Genomic DNA, 20,744 nt, shown 5'->3' with positions numbered 1-20,744 from the left:
CATCACCAAGGAGTCCTTGGGTGATGATAGGAAACCTGGGTGCAAGCAAAGCACTCAGTAAATGTCCCCAGCTAGTGCCACAGTGCATGGCAGAGACTTTCACATGCAGTAGAAGTTAGAATATTTCTGGTAACCACTCAGGAAACTATCAGAAAGAAAGATAATCCTGCATTCAAGAATAAGACAAGCATGTCTTATTCTTTCTTTCTTCTGGCAACTATAGACTAGTAAGCTCTCCCCCTGGCTCTACCAGGACCTTGCTGGCAACCTGGAGGTGAACCAGTCCAGCCCTTCCCTGAAGGGCCCCACACGTAACTGTCTGGCACCCCAGGCAATGTCAGTGTCAGCCTCAACAGTTCCCAGGAGCAGCCCAGCTCATCTTGGCTAGACCAGCCTAAGGAAAGTAATGTACTCTGAAGCTCTTCTGTGGGCAGGGAATTCTAGTGGTATCATCTGTTGCTTGACCCTTGCAGTCACACGGGCAAAGTGAAGAAAAGTGAAAATTTCCTACAGAAACCAATAGAGAAGCTGCTTCGAGGCAAAGTATTCTACCTCATTCTAACAGTAGAGGTTCTCCTCCCAATTAGAATGTGGTCTAACAGCAGCAGACATTTCACTATCTCATGGACATGGGATGCTTCCAATCCTTGGCATCCCTAGAATTTAATAATAAACTATTTCTAGTATCAAAATATTGAGTTTGAGTCGACACTTCTTAGCAAATGGGATACCTTCTCAGGCAGAACCTCTAGTCTTTCTTACCCATACCTGAACAGTGTGCGACCTCCAGCTTCACCAAAGATCACAGGTGTGTGGGGGGGCACTTGAAAATATCCATTTCCCTTCTGCACGCGGTTCTCCTGCTCCCCATTTACTAGGAAAAGATGCAGGTGGTGGTAATATCAGAGTTAGTGCTAAAAACAGATTCTAAACATTTTACTCCCATAAGCTTCAAACATTGCAAGATCAAATGTCCTCTAAGTCCACCAGAGTTAGAAATAAAGGTTAAAAACAAAAGTTAAATTTCTGAAAATAAGAAACACAGCAACTTGTGGTATATTTTGTGGAAAAAATGACTGTATTTTCAAGGATTTTAATAAAAGAGGAGATTAATGTTTGAGATTCAGAACAAAAACATAACCAGCTACTTCAGCCACAAGGAAGTCTAGGACAGCCTGTATATAAATGATGATCTAGGGTTTTTTTTTTTTTGTAGAACACCAAGCTCAGAAAAATTTCTTGAGGAAAAAAAATTACATTTAATGGCAGCCATGACTAATGACAGAAGCATTTGTGAAAAAATCCTCAAGGAGTCCACAATTTTGCTTTTATTGTTCTCTGCAGATTTCCTTTCCATTGTTGTTTTTTCTTTGAGACAGGGTCTCATTCTGTTGCCCAGGCTGGAGTGCAGTGGCGTGATCACAGCTCATTGCAGCCTCAACCTTCTCCTGGCTCAAGTGATCCTCCCACCTCAGTCTCCTGAGTAGCTGGAACTATAGGAACACACCACCACAGCCGGCTAATTGTTTACATTTCTTGTAGGGACAGGGTCTTGCTATATTGCCCAGCATGGTTTCAAACTCCTGGGTTCAAGGCTGCTTGGCAGAGCAGCCTAAACATAAGCCATCAAGTAGCAAGTAACCCAACAAGCACAGATGTCAAAATCACTGTCAACAAATATTAGAGGCCTCCCAAAGCACTGGGATTACAGGTGTGAGGCCACCACGCCTAGCTACATTCTGCTTTCTTTATAAACTTTTGACCCAGCACAGGTGACACCAACTCAAGTGGCCAATTCATTCATTACACTTTCCTCATTAAACTGGAAGCATCTGACCCCCTGAAATCCTACTGCATTTGTGGAACCTCTCTCCTAGCACCCAACTCTTCTATCTCAGAGTGCTTTCCATAAGTAACTCTGCCATACCAGAACATCAGCTCCTGAAGGACAGGGACCATACCCATGTGTCTTTAGTACCCCCACCTGAAACTTGGTAAGAGCTTCTGAATAGTAGAGCTGCTCACCATCTGAACAACTCCAGAGTGTCCACTGAGTATATGCTGCAGGTGCTGTGGTCTGAGCTCTGGATGAGGAGGTGGCCATGCCCTGCCCTGCCTTCCCCGTGCAGTCTGATGTTAAGGATGACGTGGTTTCTGGTGATGTCTTCCTTATACTCCTCACCCAAAGCCTAGATCCAAAGGGTGCATGACTATACCACTGTTTTGATAACTTAATCCTTATTGCTTATTTGGGTAGCTGAAAGTATCCCATCTAACTGGAAATGATCTGCCCACAGCAGATCACTTAACACAGCGGTTAAGCTGCAGAGCCCACCCCAGAACCTAGCTTTCTTGACCCTCTGTGGAAAGATTTTTCCATCAGTTTCTCTGACTCAAAGTCCATGGTACAATTCCGACAGGGATCAAAGTGTGTTAGGTGATGTAAAAGAAAAGCTACCATGGGTGGGACAACAGCACCCTCTCTCTGACAGGAACATCAGAAGACTGGTTTTCAAGGAAGCATGTCATCCTCATGTGAGAGATTTAAATTCCACATATCATTATGGGTGAATGTGACAGCCAGAACAAAGTCCCTGGCAGGAGGTACTCGCCATTGTTGCTCACTCCTGGTGGCCAGCAGAGAATCTTCAGAGGAGTGAGTAAGCCTCAGTTGATGGGACTCAATGATTCCTCAACCAGCCGTAGGTTTCACATGAGGATGTGAAATTCTAAGTTCTTGTTTCCCCTTCCTTTGATCAAACTGAGTCAAATGCATATATTCCAAACATGTTCTCCTCTGCTGCTCAGAGGACTTTACTGCCACTGCCTATGGCACACACACCTTTCAGATGTCCTCAATGACATTAATTCTTTTTTTTTTTTTTTTTTTTTTTTTTTTAGGCGGAGTCTCGCTCTGTCGCCCAGACTGGAGTGCAGTGGCGCAATCTCGGCTCACTGCAAGCTCTGCCTCCCGGGTTCACGCCATTCTCCTGCCTCAGCCTCCCGAGTAGCTGGGACTACAGGCGCCCGCCACCTCGCCCGGCTAGTTTTTTGTATTTTTAGTAGAGACGGGGTTTCACCATGTTAGCCAGGATGGTCTCGATCTCCTGACCTCGTGATCCGCCCGTCTCGGCCTCCCAAAGTGCTGGGATTACAGGCTTGAGCCACCGCGCCCGGCCGACATTAATTCTTTACACATGCTTGAGCATATGCCCTGTCACTTCTGAGATGGAATTTGACTTTTTTTTGAAACAGAGTCAAAATCAGGTAGGCCATGAGACTAGCAAATACCAACATTTCAGCCCAACATGAAGAGTGACTATGCAATGACAAACCTGGCTTTCTGATGCAGCTACCTACCTAGCTTTGGAGGTTAATCCAAAAGATCACAGGTATCTTGAAGAATATTTTGGAAATAAGTCTGTTAAGGTGCCTCATTTTAAGACAAAAGTCATCTGAATATAAATATAGGGTATTTTATTTATCTTGAGCAGTCTCACTAAAAGCCACATCATAAGGTGGTCTGCTCTTTTGGAATCTCAGTCTCAGTTAAGACGGGATGGATGTTCCTGCTTTGAGATGTGGAAGGGCGGACAATAAATTGAGCACACCACAAATATTTTAGCAAACAGTTTAAGTAAGTACCTTTTAAGTAAGTACCTCTAACTTTTTATGCAACTATCTGAATATAAAAACTAACCATGGTTTACTTCATTTTCCTCTTCATCCATTGGATTCACATGTGTTCTAGGCCAATATTCCAGGAGTGCTTGGAGTAAAAGTCCTCCTAAATTCACTGCCAAGAAGTTAATTAAAAAGAGATAAAATGGAAAAGAGAGTTAATTGGCTTTAACCTAAAAAGAGAATAAAAATTCTAAGTTTGTACATTTTCTGATGTTAAATTCTTAACCCAATGCCAATGATGTCTAAAATCAAGACTGTAGTCATTTTGCCAATTCTGCTAAAATTTTATCTTAGAACATTTAAAGCAATGATCATATGGAGCAAAGAGATATTCTACATGGTTGCTCAGATATAGCTATTATTTAAAAACAAAAATGAGAATCAGATTCTTTAAAGGGCTATTTCCATATGAAGTTACTAAAATGATTTGTATACATCAGGTATTTGTACATACCACATTTTTAGGACATAGTCAACAAAATATAGAGAACTTTTACAAAAATAAATACTTAGCAAAAAAACAGCTCATATTCGTCTTCTCTTTAGAAGGGAGGAAAAAAATGAAGGACACTTAAACTCACATTTTGGATCTGACCCATCAGGGCTGCTGAAACCAGCATCTTTTGCAGAAACCCAGGCAGCAAAACAGTCACTTTCATCCAAAGTAATAGTTAACATCTATCAAAAGAAAAAACTTAGTGGCATTCTATTTGAATATATTCTCCAAATAAGTCTCTAAACCTTCGTTTGTTTGTACTATTTGATTAAAGTGCTAAGTCATAAATTCAGGAACCAAAATGTGTTTTATGTGATTCAATGCAACTACACAATTTAGTTTCCTGGGATACCAAAGGCATTCTGTAACTTTTTAATTTAAAAAAAAATTTTTTTTTTGTTTGTTTCCTTTTTTATTCTGTTTTGCATTTTGTAAGTTTTAACACAGATTTTTTTTTCTTTCACGCTTAAAAACACAGGACTCTGTAACTAAAAATAATTATGAGCTATAATGAAAATCTTCAATTATCCCAAATTATACAAGTATCAACTGCTAACTTACCCCTGTTTTTAAGTCTACTGAGAACCAATTTGGCACATACACCATTTTAAATCTTTTCTTAATTTCATCTTCAAAATCCACTTTGCCCAGATCTTCAACTTTACATGCCTATACATCAAAAGAAAGTATAATGATCAATATTAAGTGGTGAATTCACTTGATTCTGACTTTGCTATTCAAAATTTTACACATTTTCACATGTTTTAACAGTCTAAAATACATTTCAAAAAGAATGTGGTCCTTTTTTTAAATAACAATCTGCTGCTATAAAAATTTTAAATTAAAAAAGCACAAAATATTATTTGGGAAGAAACTGTAATTTAATTGTGCTGATACTGATATAATATACCACCTCATCTTAACAGCAACATGGCTCTTTCGAGGGTCCCAGTTGTCGGCCATCTTCTCAAAGGCGGACTGTTTATTTTCCCACATCCCATTGTTCCTTGATGCTACATGGAGACCATTACTCCATCATCTCCATGTAAAAACTTACTTCTCTGAGGCCCATGTCATTTAGCAGCAGTAAACTGTACACCTTTCCTTCACTGCCATCTAGCAACCTGCCACTCTCCCCTCATTTACTGGAGACTTGAGCCCTGGGCTCACTGTCTCACAGTCCATCTCAATTAAATCTCTCTTCTACCTTTGACCTTGCCACCTTCCCCATTACCCTCAGCACGTGATTCTGACTTCTTTTTCTTAAAACAAAGAAAAGCCTTGACAGAATCCCCTTAACTTTCTCTATCATTCTCCCTGGTGCAAGGAAAACGGTATCCCTTCTGACTGTGCTCCAGTCCCCCTCACCTCTTGCTTCTTGGGATGACCTTGTATTGTCATCTACCCATGAATGTCTCTACTGGCTTCTCCCCAGGAGCAATGAAATATACTCAAATTTCTTATATCTGAAAAATACCCAAATACCCAAACAAAACCAAACAAAATCAAAAGCTTCCTCTGGCCCTCTGACTCCTACCTCTTCTCCAGCTTCTGCCTCTTCCTGCCTACCCCTCCAATCAAATTTCTTCAAAGATTATCCAGTCAAATTTTCTGTTTCTTCACCTTCAAATCACTACTCAACGCACTCTATCTGGCTTTTGCCCTTAAGACTCTAACCAGAGGCCACCCTCTTTATTTAAATCCATGTGCATGTTACAGTCACATCTTAAATCAACTCACGGCAGGTTAATGCCACTAACCACAAGCTCCTTCCTGAAATACTCAATTTGTTCTTGAGCTGCCATTGGCTCTTGGTTTTCTTACTCCCCCACAACTTTTTAAAATCATATACTATTGTGGCTTCCTCTTTTCCCAACATCCCTGAAAAACTGATGACTTAGTTTCTTCTGAGTCTACATATGTCCCTTGGAAACTCTGACATTTCCTATGACATCAACTGTAATCCACAAGCTGATGACTGCTGAGCCTTTTACTCCAGCTCAGTTCTTTAACTGTGCTTGAGACTGTACAGCTGTCTGCCCAACATACATCTCTATTCTGATATCCCACAGAAACTCAAATTCAACATCTTTCTCAGCATATCCTTTTCTCCTGATAACCCGTTTTTCATCTTGCATTCCCTACATCACTTCTATTCAACAAACTGTCCAATCAAGAAACCTGGGACTCATTCTTGCTTCTTCCTTTCCTCATACTCCTTTCATTAAAGTATCACTCCTGTGGCCAGGCACGGTGGCTCACACCTGTAATCTCAGCACTTTGGAAGGCCAAAGCGGGTGGATCATGAGGTCAGGAGATTAAGACCATCCTGGCCAACATGGTGAAACCCTGTCTCTACTAAAAATACAAAAATTAGCCTGATGTGGTGGTGCATGCCTGTAGTCCCAGCTACTCAGGAGGCTGAGGCAGGAGAATTGCTCCAACCAGGGAGTCGGAGGTTGCAGTGAGCCAAGATCGCACCACTGCACTCCAGCCTGGGCAACAGAGTGAGACTCCGTATCAAAAAAAAAAAAAAAAAAAAAAAAGTTATCACTCTTGTTCACAGGCCTAAATATTTTCCTATTCTATTTTTTCCATCTCCCTTGTTCCCACCCTAGTCTAGACAAATATCACCTTTCACCTGTATTACTGCAACAGCCTCCTATTATGTACCAGACACTGTGCTTCTCAACATCACCAATAATAGGCACCCTCGACATTTTAGGAATGAAGAAACCATTTTAGAGATGTTCCCTAGCATATTCCCTAGGTCACTTGGTGAGTACTTGGCAGAGCCAAGGTTAGAATGCAGTTCTGTCCAACCCACAAGCCAATGTTCCTAAAAAACTCCTGACTGTCCCACACTGTTCAGCCATGTCTATTACACCAGATCATTTGATATCAAAACTTCAAGGTCTGGATATGGGAAGCTGCTAGGTACACAGAAATGCCTATCATGATGTGTGCTAGCCCCATCTAAGTAGAAGGACCTCCCATTCAGACAGCAGGACTCAACTCAGGCCTCAGTTAACCAGACCAAGAGTGGGCAACAGACCCATATACAGAAAACCTGATAGGTCAACTCTCAAAAGAGTAGCTGGCCTGATCAGATTCTCTTGGGTATTCTGGAGATAATTACGTCCTGGGCAGCATGAGGTGAAGTCTAGCCACAGGACAGAGTTAGGGACACATTTGTGGTACAGTATCAAAGTGAAGAGTCAAGAATTCCTGCTGCTCAGTTCCTCAGGGCTGTTCTGGATCCTCCCAGTCCCCCAAGGGAACTCTCTCTGAAATCAACATGAGTTTCTACCCCGACCCCCAACAGGCATCTCTCTATTGTAAAGAAAAAGTAATCAGATTTTTGAAGCTTGCTGCAACTAAACTTTCTACTCAAAGAACTAAAGCCTCTCATAATTAAAGCCTCAAATAACTGTTTCATAACGGACTTCTCACATAGATGTCCCACCGGGAGGAAAACCAGTAGTCAAGTCAAGGTTTCTGTTCAGAGACAGTCCCTTTTTCCTAACAAGAAACTTGCCTGTCTTATTCTTTAGATCATTAAGTAAGTGAATCTCTTTTCTTTATAACCAGGAGCTTAACCAAAATACCAGCTCTTTTCAATTCTTCCTTTATAATATGCTCAACATCCGTTTCGCCCTTTATTTTTATTTATTTATTTATTTAACCTTTCCTATGGTGCTCATGTCTCTTCCTTTAGATCTCTAATCATGATGTCTTCCAGCTTTTAGTCTCCCATTACATACACTAACTACTACTGCTCTCAACATGAGATTTTCCTGCTCTAAAATTATCTAAGGTTCTTCTGGGAGTACAAAAGAAAGGCCAACTTTGGATCCTGCAGCTTAAGACTCTTTGGGAAATAACCTATATGTCATTTTTCAACCTTACACCCCCTATTACCTCCTTATATTTACTCTGGTCTCCAAATAAACAAAACTGCTCACCTTGCCCCAAATAAGCACATACCACCCTTCTTCTGTGCCTCTGCCATTCATTTCCTTTTCCTGAAATGCTCTTCCTCCTACCCCCCATTATCCATCTACTAGAAACCTTTAAGTCCTTGTTCAAGTGATTTCTCCACCACAAAGCTCTCCTGACTTCCCTCATCCATAAGCTATCCTGAAATCTGTTCCTTATCTATAAGGTTTTCCCATTCCACTTGTCCCTCCTACCAAAGGGGATCAAAGTAAAGACTTTTTCATCATTTATGACCCTTAAGCATGGTTCTTTGCACATGATAGTCATTCAATCTAAGAAATATCTGTTGAACAAATGAACAAGTATACCAACACTAAAAAACTGGTCAGAATGATAAAAATAGACTAACTTTTTAATCTGCTTACAAACACTTCAGTGCTATCTGGAATGTGATTGAATAGCTTCATGCATTTCAACTGTCCCACAGGGAGTTATTGTAACACGACCCAGAGTTGTAACTAATGCTCATAGTGATGTCTATAAATCCTAAGAAACAGCCAACCTTATTTTGTGCACTCCAGTGTGTCTCGTCTAGGGTGATTTTACACCATTCTTCCTCCCTCCAAACATCTGGCAACATGTGGAGACACCTGTGGTTGCCACACCTCGGGGGAGGGAGGGGTATTACTGGCAACTAGTGGATAGAGGCTAGAGAGGTTCTAAACATCCTACAATGCATGGAATAGCCCCCTACCTGCCCCCTCCCCCCACCAAATAATTATCTGGCTTAAGATGTCAATAGTGACAAGGATGAGACTTTTAAGGTAAGGCAGCATATAAGATTGTCTGCAATACACTAACCAGAGAAAATGATTCCATTTAAACAGTTTATTTACTTAAAAAGATGAACTATGACCTTATCTGATATTCACATAAGAAAGTATACCCCACCCCATAAAGTATTACTGCAATTACATCTTATATTATCTTAGCACATACAAAAAATAAAAAATAAAGGGAGTACACAATCTAACAACCTATATTTAACCCAAAAAAGATACTCACCTTCAATACGTCCCAATATGCCACATTATTATTGGTATCTTTGGTTAATATATGTCTCTTATCATTAAGAATGTGGCACTGAATAATACTAGCACCTCCTAATGGGAAAAAAAAAAAGACCACACAATTGGTAAAACAATCCTCCTACATTTAAATTCACAGTGTGGTAACAATTGTTAACTAGTATGTAACAGGAACACAAACTGTACTAGCTACCAGAAAGGAAAAGGCAAACCAAAAGACTATATGATTATATCTAAAGCAATTCAAGGGCCATAAATTATTTATGTCCATTTATAAACATTCAAAGAAAAACTGTCTGATTTTAATAATACATTATGGATTAAAGGATTCTTCATGTCAAGGGGGTACTAGTGGAAAATTGTTGAAAGACAACAGCTTTATCCACTGGGAAAAGTCAAAATGATGACAGGAAGTCTCTGCATTAGTCTCATTTTGCAATAACTTTTGCTTCCCATCTTTTGCTTCCTGAATGAATATTCTAAAGGTTTAACAGCATGAACAAATGAATGTGCCACACAAAATTCTAATCCCAAACTCTGACATTAAACATACGCTGCTTTTTTGCCATAATCAGCTGCAGCATGTAGAATTTGAGGATCACATCTGTCCTTTTCTGCCTCATACCTAAGTACAATATTAAATCCTATATATTTTACAAAGTGGCTACTGGTTTTATCATGACTATTCTCATGTTAGGCAAATAAACTGACTCAAAAAAGTCCACTTTAAAAGTCATTAACAGCATTTTTTAAAATAACTTTTTCTGGCTGGGCGTGGTGGCTCACGCCCATAATCCCAATACTTTGGGAGGCTGAGGCAGGCAGATCATTTGAGGTCAGGAGTTCGAGACCAGCCTGGCCAACAAGATGAAACCCCATCTCTACTAAAAATATACAAAGTAGCTGGGCGTGGTGGCTCACACCTGTAATCGCAACTGCCTGGGAGGATGAGGCAAGATAATGGCTTGAACCCAGGAGGCAGGGGTTGTAGTGAGCCAAGATCCCGTCACTGCAGTCCAGCCTGGGCGACAGAGCAAGACTCCTTCTCAAAAACAAAACAAAACAAAAAACCTCTTTTTCTTATATTAAAAATAAACCAATGTATTATCTTTTGTTTACATCAGAATTATATTTAAAGCAAGGTCACTGTCTTCATTTTTGTCAATTTCTAAGTAACCACTGCTAACTTCAATAAAGGGCACAGTACCTTCCATTTTCTTACCTTTAATAACCTGGTCAGGTTGTGTACAAAGAGGTGTTATAGGATTTGTACAGTCATTGTCATAATCTCCAGAGGCTCTAAAATTATGAATTCCCTTCAAAGTCTAAAATAACAAAATGTATTACTGGATCATTTTACGCTCTACAAGCTTTGCCAGCCTGTTTAAAGTGGCAAGAAAAATAAAGTCAAAAAACAAATAAGAAAACCCCAACAACCACTACATCAACCGAAAAATATCTGATCACAATACAATTATCTATCATCGTTTAAAAAGAAACAAATATTAAGAAGGGAATATTGTCTTTGGGAGAGAAAACTATGCACGAAAGGAGGAGTACTCTTCCAGGTAAAATTATGTTGGTCATAAATTGGCATGATGAAATTAACACAAGATAAACAACATTTAAAAATAAGTACACAGAAAGAACACTTGACCTGCATGTCAACAGGAATAAATGCAAACACTTTCTCTTTTGTTACCTACAGATAGTGTGGTAAGCAAGAAAACTTAAGTCTTTTAATTAAGATTTACAAATTAACAGTGAGCTTTGGATGACTTCTGTTTATCCTCTATTTCTATCCCTGTTCTTCATGCTATGAGGAAAAAGAAAACTAATTTGAAAACACAATTTTCTGCTTTCTCTTATGTTTAAACAAATTTGAATCCTGGTGAGTTTCCCTGCCTTGTTGGTACTTGGGCTGCCTATCTTCAAATGTAGCTTCATGAGGTCAGAGGATGTACTAAGACTTACTGGTTTTATCAGGGAACTGTGTCTATTCTAAGGACATGGAACAAGTATCTTGGCTCCGGACAAAGAAGTCAGAATAGTCATTTTGATTATTATCTTAATTTTAGTATGATCTTTAGGATTCTACCTGCATTCACAGGGCTTTCAGGTTTTTGCCCCTGCCCAAAAGCATGCTAGAGTTAGGGCCACACTGAGCATTTGCAACCAGTGTCTACAGGTCTGTGATGACAAAATACATGTTTATAAACCTTTGCCAGGTTAATGGCTCACTTACCCATTTATTTACTGTAGACTTAGTTGTTGCAACCCAAATTGCAGGAGGAGGATCAGCTGATCTATCAAGCTCCATCTGAAAACAAAGCACAAAAATATTGCTTTGTGGAATGTCAACTCTTCTGAACCGCCAGGACTAGATACGTTATTAATATCAACTCCTTCATTCAACAACTGTGTGTGACTATACCTGGACATGTGTGAAAAACTAAGGATGTACAGAAAAATGAGTCTTTTTCTTTGCTAAATAAATTCACAGCCCTATAAAAGTGTAATGAGTAATTTCTCACCTAAAACAGTGGCCAATAATTTTAAGTGTGGTCAATTTGAGGGACTTGAATGGATACAGTCAAAAGGATGACTTTCCATAATTTTTTCTTTTTGTTACTCCAGTTTTTATGTTCTTTTTTTTAATAACAAGGAAATAAATTTCTTTTTACTTTGAAAATGTCTGAAGTAAAAAACATCCTAACAACATAGTAAAAGTGAAAATAACCCTTGCCTAAGGACGGGACGCCTGGGAATAGCTTACTGTCTATTCTTCTGTATGTAAAACACGGCACATATAAGATTATGTTTATGTGCATGTATATATTACACAAGTGGAATCACTCTACATTCATCCACTATTCTTCCCACATCAGGAAACTGCAGGTTTGCAGTGGTGGGGACAGGGCAGGACTCCTAGCTAGCAACAATCCTCCTTAGTTAAGATGATATTCCTCGTAACATACAATTATGTTTGTGCCAAATTCTTTCAGTCTTTTCCCCACAGCCAAGATCCTGGCAAGAGATCCAGGCAGCCACAGAACTCATAATGCAGAGTGTTTCTCCTCCAAGCTTGTCTCCCCATCAGCCTACTGCCTGCACACATGTTGTATATGTATGATTATTAATTCAGCTCTCTTTGCTTCTCTAAAGAATTACTGGTTTGGTCCACTAGGATATGCCATCTATTTTAAAGAACTGTACTTGGCCAGTTTTGTCTGAGCTCTTAGACTGCAGACATCCTCCTAACCTTCACATTTGACCTCCATTCCTCTTTTCAGCCCTTCCTCCTACACAGCGGACTGAGGTTTCAGATGTCACTTAGTTTTGCAGAGAATGGGTATCTGCAGTTCTGTTTCTCATTTTCCTTTTAGGTGATTTCTGAGAAAAGGGAGTAGTAGTATTTTTCTGCCTTCATTTTAAAATTTGGAAACTTCCGGCTGGGTGTGGTGGCTCATGCCTGTAATCCCAGCACTTTGGGAGGCCAAGGCGGGCGGATCATGAGGTCAGGAGATGGAGACCATCCTGGCTAACATAGTGAAACCCCACCTCTACTGAAAAAAAAAAAAAAAAAAAGCAAAAACAAAAAACCAAAAAAATTAGCTGGGCGTGGTGGCGGGCGCCTGGCAGGAGAATGGCCTGAACCCGGGAGGCAGAGCCTGCAGTGAGCCGAGATTGTGCCACTGTACTCCAGCCTGGGTGACAGAGCAAGGCTCTGTCTCAAAAAAAAAAAAAAAAAAAAAAAATTGGAAACTTCCTCACAGTTGTTTTAATGTGAAATTCTGGGACTATCGGTGAGGTTGAACATGTCGACCGGCCATTTCTCAGTCTAGGCTTCACTTCCAGCAGGTGTCCATATGGATGGCGTCCAAAGACTTCCTCAAGAACCCTTTGACCCACATGACAGATCCTGATGGTCAGGGCTGCTCTGAGGCAGTGGTGGTTTGGAGTATGAAGCAGCCTGCTCCCTCTTCTCTTTGAGGAGAGTACTCTTTCACTTCCTTACTCCTGAGACCATGGACACATTTCCTGACCTTCCTCTGCTTTGTCATCTGCTCACAGATAACCTTAACTCCTCATATTTCTCCTCCTAAGGACTGCTCAGGAAAGCCAGGCAAGCTCAGGAGCAAGTATGAGACAATTTCACTACAATCCATCAGTGGGAGAGTCATGCATCACTGATGCACCAAGAAGTCACACTTTCTTCTACAGGTGACTTACAAAACTGTTTAAAAAAAAAAAAAGAAGCAAAACACAAAACTGCCCCAGAGTATCTCATACCGACACTCTTCCATCCAGACAGATGCCTACTTTTCCTTGTCCTGTCAAGTTCTGCTCATGATGGAGTATCTTTTTTATAAACCACCCCCCACCGGCAGTTGAGTCATGTTTTAATATAGCTTTTGCTCTATTTGACTAACACATGTAACAACCTTAATTATAAAACTAAAATATTAATGTATGACATACCTTAAGAACTGGTGCTTTTTCTTCACAAATTAGCACCCGAATGTCAGGGTTTCTTAGGTCTGTACAATAAATCTTCCTGTCCCTTCCACCAGAATACACATGTGTGAAGGCATCATTGACTTGCAGCGCCCAAACACCTTCATCATGGACTCGGTATGTTGCTATACATCTCTGCTGGCCAAGGGACCAAAGGCGAATTGTCCCATCAGAACTGCCAGAAAGGCACTACAAACAAAGAAAGGTAAAGTTAGAACTTGCCACAAAATTCCTGCTTTCTTGTGCTTTGCACCTGACTTCTCCCGAGTCCACATTGTCAAACACACAACTCTAATAACCTGTGTTTCTGCCTCGGATAAAGGCTTGACAACCATGCACCACAGGCTAAAGTGACCTAATTCACTTAATTTGGGGAAAATTACTTATTTTTCCCAAATATGTAATTAGGGTAGTTTTGTTGATCAATTCACTAATCTGTAAGTAAAAGTTTCTTTTCTCCTCATCTCTTTTTCCTAAATAAGTAGTTATGGTTGTTTTGTTGATCAATGCACTCATGTAAATATGCCACGTTGTTGGTGGTAATTTTACATTTAGTCTACAGTTGCCAATAGGGAAAATGGATGGAAGAGAAACTAGATGAATGATACCTATAAATTACGCTTAGAGATACTCCAGCAGGAGAAATCACTGAGCAAGAACTGCCTTTGTCCTCTCTTCCTGGCCACTTGTCGATTTCTGGTCAATCCTGTAGACAAGCCCTATTTGCATAATCTACTAATAAGAGACACAGAGTCTGAAAGCAGTGGAAACGAAGGTAGTAGTCTGCACTAGGCCCATGGGTCTCAAAGTGTGGTCCCAGCAGCATCAGAGTCCCCTGGGAACTTGTTAAAATATAAATTATTGGGTCTCATTCAGAGCTAACAAGGCAGAAACTCTGTTGGAACCCAGCAATTGGTGCTTTAACAGGCTCTCCAAGTGATTCTGATGTTCACTATGTTTGACAAACACTGCACTAGGCCAGCAAGCTTTTTGAAGCCCTGGGTTACACCGCTGTCTCATGGCTCTGGACTCCTGATGAGGCCAGGTCTCTTGGATTCTACTGACAGGAGTCAGAAACAAAATCTTGTCTCAGGCTTACCATTCACTCTTTGTGCTGGACAATTTCCATATGAGGAGCCTCAGGTGAGTTAACAATGGCAATTCTGACAATTTCTGATGGCTCAAGAGAGTCAACCACATAGAAGCTGCTGGTATACAAATGAGGGCTGAGTACACTGTGAGTGTGGCGGAAAACAACTGAATTAGACACCCTGCATCCACACTCAGCATGTTACTGTGGTGACTTGCAGAAGAGGATAAATACTTGATTTCCTCGGGAAAAAGAATGGCCCGGAGGAAAAAGCAATTGCTGCTGCTGGAGTATGAAGTTAAGTAAGCAAAGAGCTTCAAAGAAGGAAAGACAGTTGTGGTCTTAGAGATTTGGAAGGTGCCCAAATACATGAGGCCTTCAGGAATAAAAATTTACTGGCCTGCCCCATGACTTTAAGGGCCCCTGAGAACTCCAAGCATGTTTAATTAAATGAACACATATTAGGAAACTCCCCCACAAGATGCCAGGAGCATCAGTAGTTTAATAACCTATTCCAGCTAGTTTACAAGGGAACCAAGAAACTAACCAATAAAGAAACTGTCAGCAGTAAGGTTAAAGCAAATCTGCAACATGCGTGAGAGAGAAATATGGCAATCTGATGGCGTAGGGGCCAAGGAGGGGCTCCCCATTCCAGGAAGAGGTGTTATTCTGAGGTGGCAAACTTTCAGTAAAGCTTTGATCCCTCAGATCCTAGACTATGCATCTACAGAGTAAGGTCTGACAACTTAAAGAGGATAAGGAAAGTAAGATATGATGGGTTAGAAATCCTCGTGGCCTGGGGCAACTTGTAACAGGAAAGGATAAGTCCCAACTAAGGGTGCACAGTTGGAAGCAGATAAGGAAACACAGTTGTATCAATGCTGATATAGAACGCAAAGTAATCTCTGATGGTAGTTAGTATTCTAAGACTACAGAAAAGCAGGCCCCCCAACAAAACAACCACTTTAATCAATATTGTGAAAATGGCCATACTGCCTAAGGTAATTTATAGATTCAATGCCATCCCCATTAAGCTACTAATGACTTTCTTCACAGAATTGGAAAAAACTGCTTTAAAGTTCATATGGAACCAAAAAAGACCCCACATTGCCAAGACAATCCTAAGCCAAAAGAACAAAGCTGGAGGCATCACACTACCTGACTTCAAACTACACTACAAAGCTACAGTAACCAAAACAGCATGGTTCTGGTACCAAAACAGAGATATAGACCAATGGAACAGAACAGAGCCCTCAGAAATAATACCACACATCTATAACCATCTGATCTTTGACAAACCTGACAAAAACAAGAAATGGGGAAAGGATTCCCTATTTAATAAATGGTGCTGGGAAAATTGGCTAGCCATATGTAGAAAGCTGAAACTGGATCCCTTCCTTACACCTTATACAAAAATTAATTCAAGATGGATTAGAGACTTACATGTTGGACCTAAAATCATAAAAACCCTAGAAGAAAACCTAGGTAATACCATTCAGGACATAGGCATGGGCAAGGACTTCATGTCTAAAACACCAAAAGCAACGGCAACAAAAGCCAAAATTGACAAATGGGATCTAATTAAACTAAAGAGCTTCTGCACAGCAAAAGAAACTATCATCAGAGTGAACAGGCAACCTACAGAATGGGAGAAAATTTTTGCAATCTACTCATCTGACAAAGGGCTAATATCCAGAACCTATAAAGAACTCAATCAAATTTACAAGAAACAAACAAACAACGCCATCAACAAGTGGGCAAAGGATATGAACAGACACTTCTCAAAAGAAGACATTCATACATCATCACTCGCCATCAGAGAAATGCAAATCAAAACCACAACGAGATACCATCTCAAACCAGTTAGAATGGCAATCATTAAAAAGTCAGGAAACAACAGGTGCTGGAGAGGATGTGGAGAAATAGGAACACATTTACACTGTTAGCGGGGCTGTAAACTAGTTCAACCATTGTGGAAACAGTGTGGCGATTCCTCAAGGATCTAGAACTAGAAATACCATTTGACCCAGCCATCCCATTACTGGGGTATACCCAAAGGATTATAAGTCATGCTGCTATAAAGACACATGCACACATATGTTTATTATGGCACTATTCATAATAGCAAAGACTTGGAATCAACTCAAATGTCCATCAGTGACAGACTGGATTAAGAAAATGTGGCACATATACACCATGGAATACTATGCAGCCATAAAAAAGGATACGTTTGTGTCCTTTGTAGGGACATGGAAGCAGCTGGAAACCATCATTCCCAGCAAACTATCACAAGAACAGAAAACCAAATACCGCATGTTCTCACTCATAGGTGAGAAGTGAACAATGAGATCACTTGGACACAGGAAGGGGATCATCACACACCGGGTCCTATTGTGGGGACGCGGGGAGTGGGGAGGGATAGCATTATGAGATATACCTAATGTAGATGATGAGTTGATGGGTGCAGCACACCAACATGGTACATGTATACATATGTAACAAACCTGCATGTTGTGAACATGTACCCTAGAACTTAAATTTAAAAAAAAAAAAAAAAGTACAAAAATAGAAAAAAAAAAAGTATTACGTTGGCCAACTTCTTTGCAGTATTTGGTAGTATGATTAAAGAATGTCCTGTTTTATAGGAATTCTAGTGCCTGAGATCTTGTAGGAGTTGGAGGAGTCATCAAAACATTTCCACTGCCTCCATCCTTCACTAGATAAACATAGATAAACATGAAGATGTTCATTATAAGGTAACTCCTAGGACAAGGACAGAATGTCCTTCAATGATTCTGCTAAATCAGATTTAGTGGAATAGGGTCTGTAGCCCTAATCAGGTGCTCTTTGTTTCTGTCAATGAAGACAGGAATTACTGAGGCCAAGTTGCTGCCGACCAACAGGAGTGTTCCTGGGATGGTCACTAACACACAATCTCAAGTGCCAGCAGAGATCAGCCAAGTAGACGAGGTAAGTTGAGGCAATAAGTGGCCTGATGCTCTGAGACCCTCAGACCCATAAGCTAGGATCAGCAGACTTGTATTACCAAAAGAACCCTGTGAGTGACATACAAGGACATGACTGACTCGAATCAAGATGGCAGGCTGTCCCCAGCTCCTCAAGCAATTAACTGCCTGAGTAAAAGGAATAAAAAGATAGGTGGCTCTGCCCAATAACGTGAGCACCAATCAAAGCAACTGCAATGCTGACCTCTTTACAGGCAGAACTCCCTTAGGGAGAACCTCAAATAAATTTGGTAAATAAGAATCTTACTCTACAACAAAAGAATGAGGCAACAGGCAGATGTTCATGGGATTCATTGGCCTATAACATATATATCTTACTGCCAGTTCCTGACTCAACAAAGTCACCAGATACCCTATATTATAAGCTCACAGGGCAATTTAGCAGGATGCAATATAAACTTTGGCCCAGTAACTGATAACCACCTCTTCCATATTACAAGAATTCAAGAATCTGTAAGTAGAAGTTTCTTTTTCCGCACCTCATTTTTCCAAATAAGTAATTATAGTTTTTTGCTGGTCAATTCATTAATCAGTAAGAGTTTCTTTTTTCCTCACCTCTTTTTCCCAAATAAGCAGTTATTACGGTTTGTTGATCAATTCACTAACGTAAATATGCTAGGTTGTTGGTGGTAATTTTACACTTAGTCCATAGTTGCCAATAAGGAAAATGGATAGAAGAGAAACTAGATGAAGAATGATACCTATAAAGTATACACTCTGAGACTAACAGGCAGTTTTTAAAGTAGAACCACAATATTGCCTCTGCTTACAATAAATGTAGCTGACTTCAGATGAAGTACATTTCTAACTGTACATGTGATACTTAAATCATCTTTTATAAAAGCACATTCATAACTGCATAGATAGAAAACAAGAGATGGAATAGACAGGTAGAGCTTTAGAAGGTCTGCCAGCCCCCTTCTGGAAACCATGGAGATGATATGATCCAGCCCAATCCTGGCAAAGCTAACTAAAGACACATGGGCAACCATCTCAATTGCAGCCTTGCAGCTACACTGCAAAACAGTGAGGAGCTGACTCCACTGGGCTTCTTACACTCACATGAAAATGAGGTCACAAAGGAACTTGAGAGCTCTAGAAAATGCCCTGGCTTACAGTCAAGAAAGTACTTACTATTAACACATGTATATACACACAAACACACTCTCACCAACTATATATTATGATCCTCACTTTGCAGATAAGCAAATTAAGGACTAAAGTGAAATCTTATCCTCAAGGTCACACAGTACATCAAGATTCTTCACATTTCCAAAGACCTCCACAGGTATCTTTAAGTCTTTCTTTTCCTGGTTCTGAAAAATGATTTCCTACCTTAGACTAGTTTCCAAACCTTCTGTTCACTTCTGGAGGCAACGGTTTCTCTGATTAATCTCTAAAGCAATTTCTGTCTTAACTTCCACAGGAAAAGAAACTGATGGTGTTTCTCACCTCATCATCTTTCTACTAGCCCTTTTCTAACCCTATCACAATCAATTCCAGTTATCTCTCACTTACCACTGCACTCTGAAAAAAAATGGCTGAGGGAGTCAAGGGTACATGGTAGATGTATGTCATACCCACAAGATGATGGCTTTTATTTTTTATTATCTACATTGATGAAATAGTATTTTCCACTGCTACAGAACAGAATTGTGATTATAATTCACAAATTACGTGGCCAATAGACCTAATGTATAACAGTACCAAAATGCTTTTCTTTGAAATGTTCACCCTGAGCATTATCTTAGAAAACTAAATTTATCAACTGTATCTACATAGTCAACTGACAAAATGTGCCCCAAAGTCAGATCCACTGAGAAAATTTTCCACTTAATACATTGGCAAAAAGCATTTGATATCAAAGCTTCCTTTTGCTTTACACAGGTAACATTTTTAGTTATTTTAGCCTCTATGCACCATAAATGCATATACTCATTTGCATTAGAATTATTCTAAGGAAATTCTTTGTTCGGTTTTTAAAAGTGATGCAAATAGAATAGTTTTTAAATGTAGCTTATATGTGCAATTTAGTATTTTAAAATTTTTTAATTAGACCACAATTGATAGTAAGTGTGGCTTTTGGTTCAAATCAACCTATACAATAGTATACAAAGTGCGGAAATTTCCAACAAGGCTATTAGATAAACACCCAAATGAAACTGCATACTTGCGTGCCATCTCTGTTTAACAGCAATGCTTTCACATTATCCGTGTGCCCTTTAAGCTTCATTAGTTTTGCACATGTTCTTGGATCCCATACCCTTAACACCTGTGAATTTTAATAGAATATTACACAAACTAAATATATCAGTATCAAATTTAAATAACAGACAACTCTCATCAGGCAAATGATAACCATTAAGTTCTGAGAAGGCAATACTGCTTCTGCCAATGGACACTGTCTAAGCCTCCCAACCTCAGGGAATTGGGTCTTTCAAACATCAAAAATGCACAGCCTCTTTATCTTGTCACTATACACACAACAGTTATAGTTTTACCTATTCAAATAAAACCTTTTGTTTAGCACCCACTAGGCAAAACCACTGTCTATATATTTAATAATTACACAGATTAAATTATTTTTGTTTCTTTATTTTCTAATATTCAAAACACCCTTTAAGCTCCCCCTGATCCAGTCACAGGGGCTCTCACGCCTGTAATCTCAGCACTCTGGAAGGCTGAGGCAGGTGAATTGCTTGCATTAAGGAATTGGAGACCAGCCTGGGCAACATGGCGAAACCCTGTCTCTATCAAAAATATACAAAAATTAGCCATATGGGGCAAGGTGTGGCCTGATGAGCGTGATGGTGTGTGCCTGGGGTCCCAGCTACTCAGGAGGTTGAGGTGGAAGGATCGCTAAAGTCTCAGAAGTCCAGGATCATGATGCCACTGCACTCCAG

General features: G+C 40.0%; 1 protein-coding gene across 2 annotated transcripts in view; it reads right to left on the bottom strand.

Annotated features, from left to right (window-relative positions):
* WDR48 (WD repeat domain 48) overlaps positions 1 to 20,744 on the bottom strand; it is a 47,144-nt gene that overhangs the window by 7,655 nt on the left and 18,745 nt on the right. Inside the window, exons 7-15 of one of the 2 annotated variants that reach the window (XM_010371508.2) lie at positions 20,012 to 20,113; positions 13,690 to 13,914; positions 11,453 to 11,527; positions 10,430 to 10,532; positions 9,185 to 9,282; positions 4,742 to 4,849; positions 4,266 to 4,362; positions 3,701 to 3,796; positions 769 to 874 (exon numbers count right to left, since the gene is read on the bottom strand). In XM_010371508.2, coding sequence (XP_010369810.2) covers positions 769 to 874; positions 3,701 to 3,796; positions 4,266 to 4,362; positions 4,742 to 4,849; positions 9,185 to 9,282; positions 10,430 to 10,532; positions 11,453 to 11,527; positions 13,690 to 13,914; positions 20,012 to 20,113 — 1,010 coding nt within the window. The remainder of the gene's footprint in view (positions 1 to 768; positions 875 to 3,700; positions 3,797 to 4,265; positions 4,363 to 4,741; positions 4,850 to 9,184; positions 9,283 to 10,429; positions 10,533 to 11,452; positions 11,528 to 13,689; positions 13,915 to 20,011; positions 20,114 to 20,744) is intronic. The other variant, XM_030934972.1, reaches the window with a different exon arrangement.

The sequence above is a fragment of the Rhinopithecus roxellana genome, chromosome 1 (assembly GCF_007565055.1).
Source record: "Rhinopithecus roxellana isolate Shanxi Qingling chromosome 1, ASM756505v1, whole genome shotgun sequence".
NCBI classification, from domain to species: domain Eukaryota; kingdom Metazoa; phylum Chordata; class Mammalia; order Primates; family Cercopithecidae; genus Rhinopithecus; species Rhinopithecus roxellana.
Note: the sequence above shows the minus strand (reverse complement) of the source record. Positions and strands in the feature narration are given on the sequence as shown.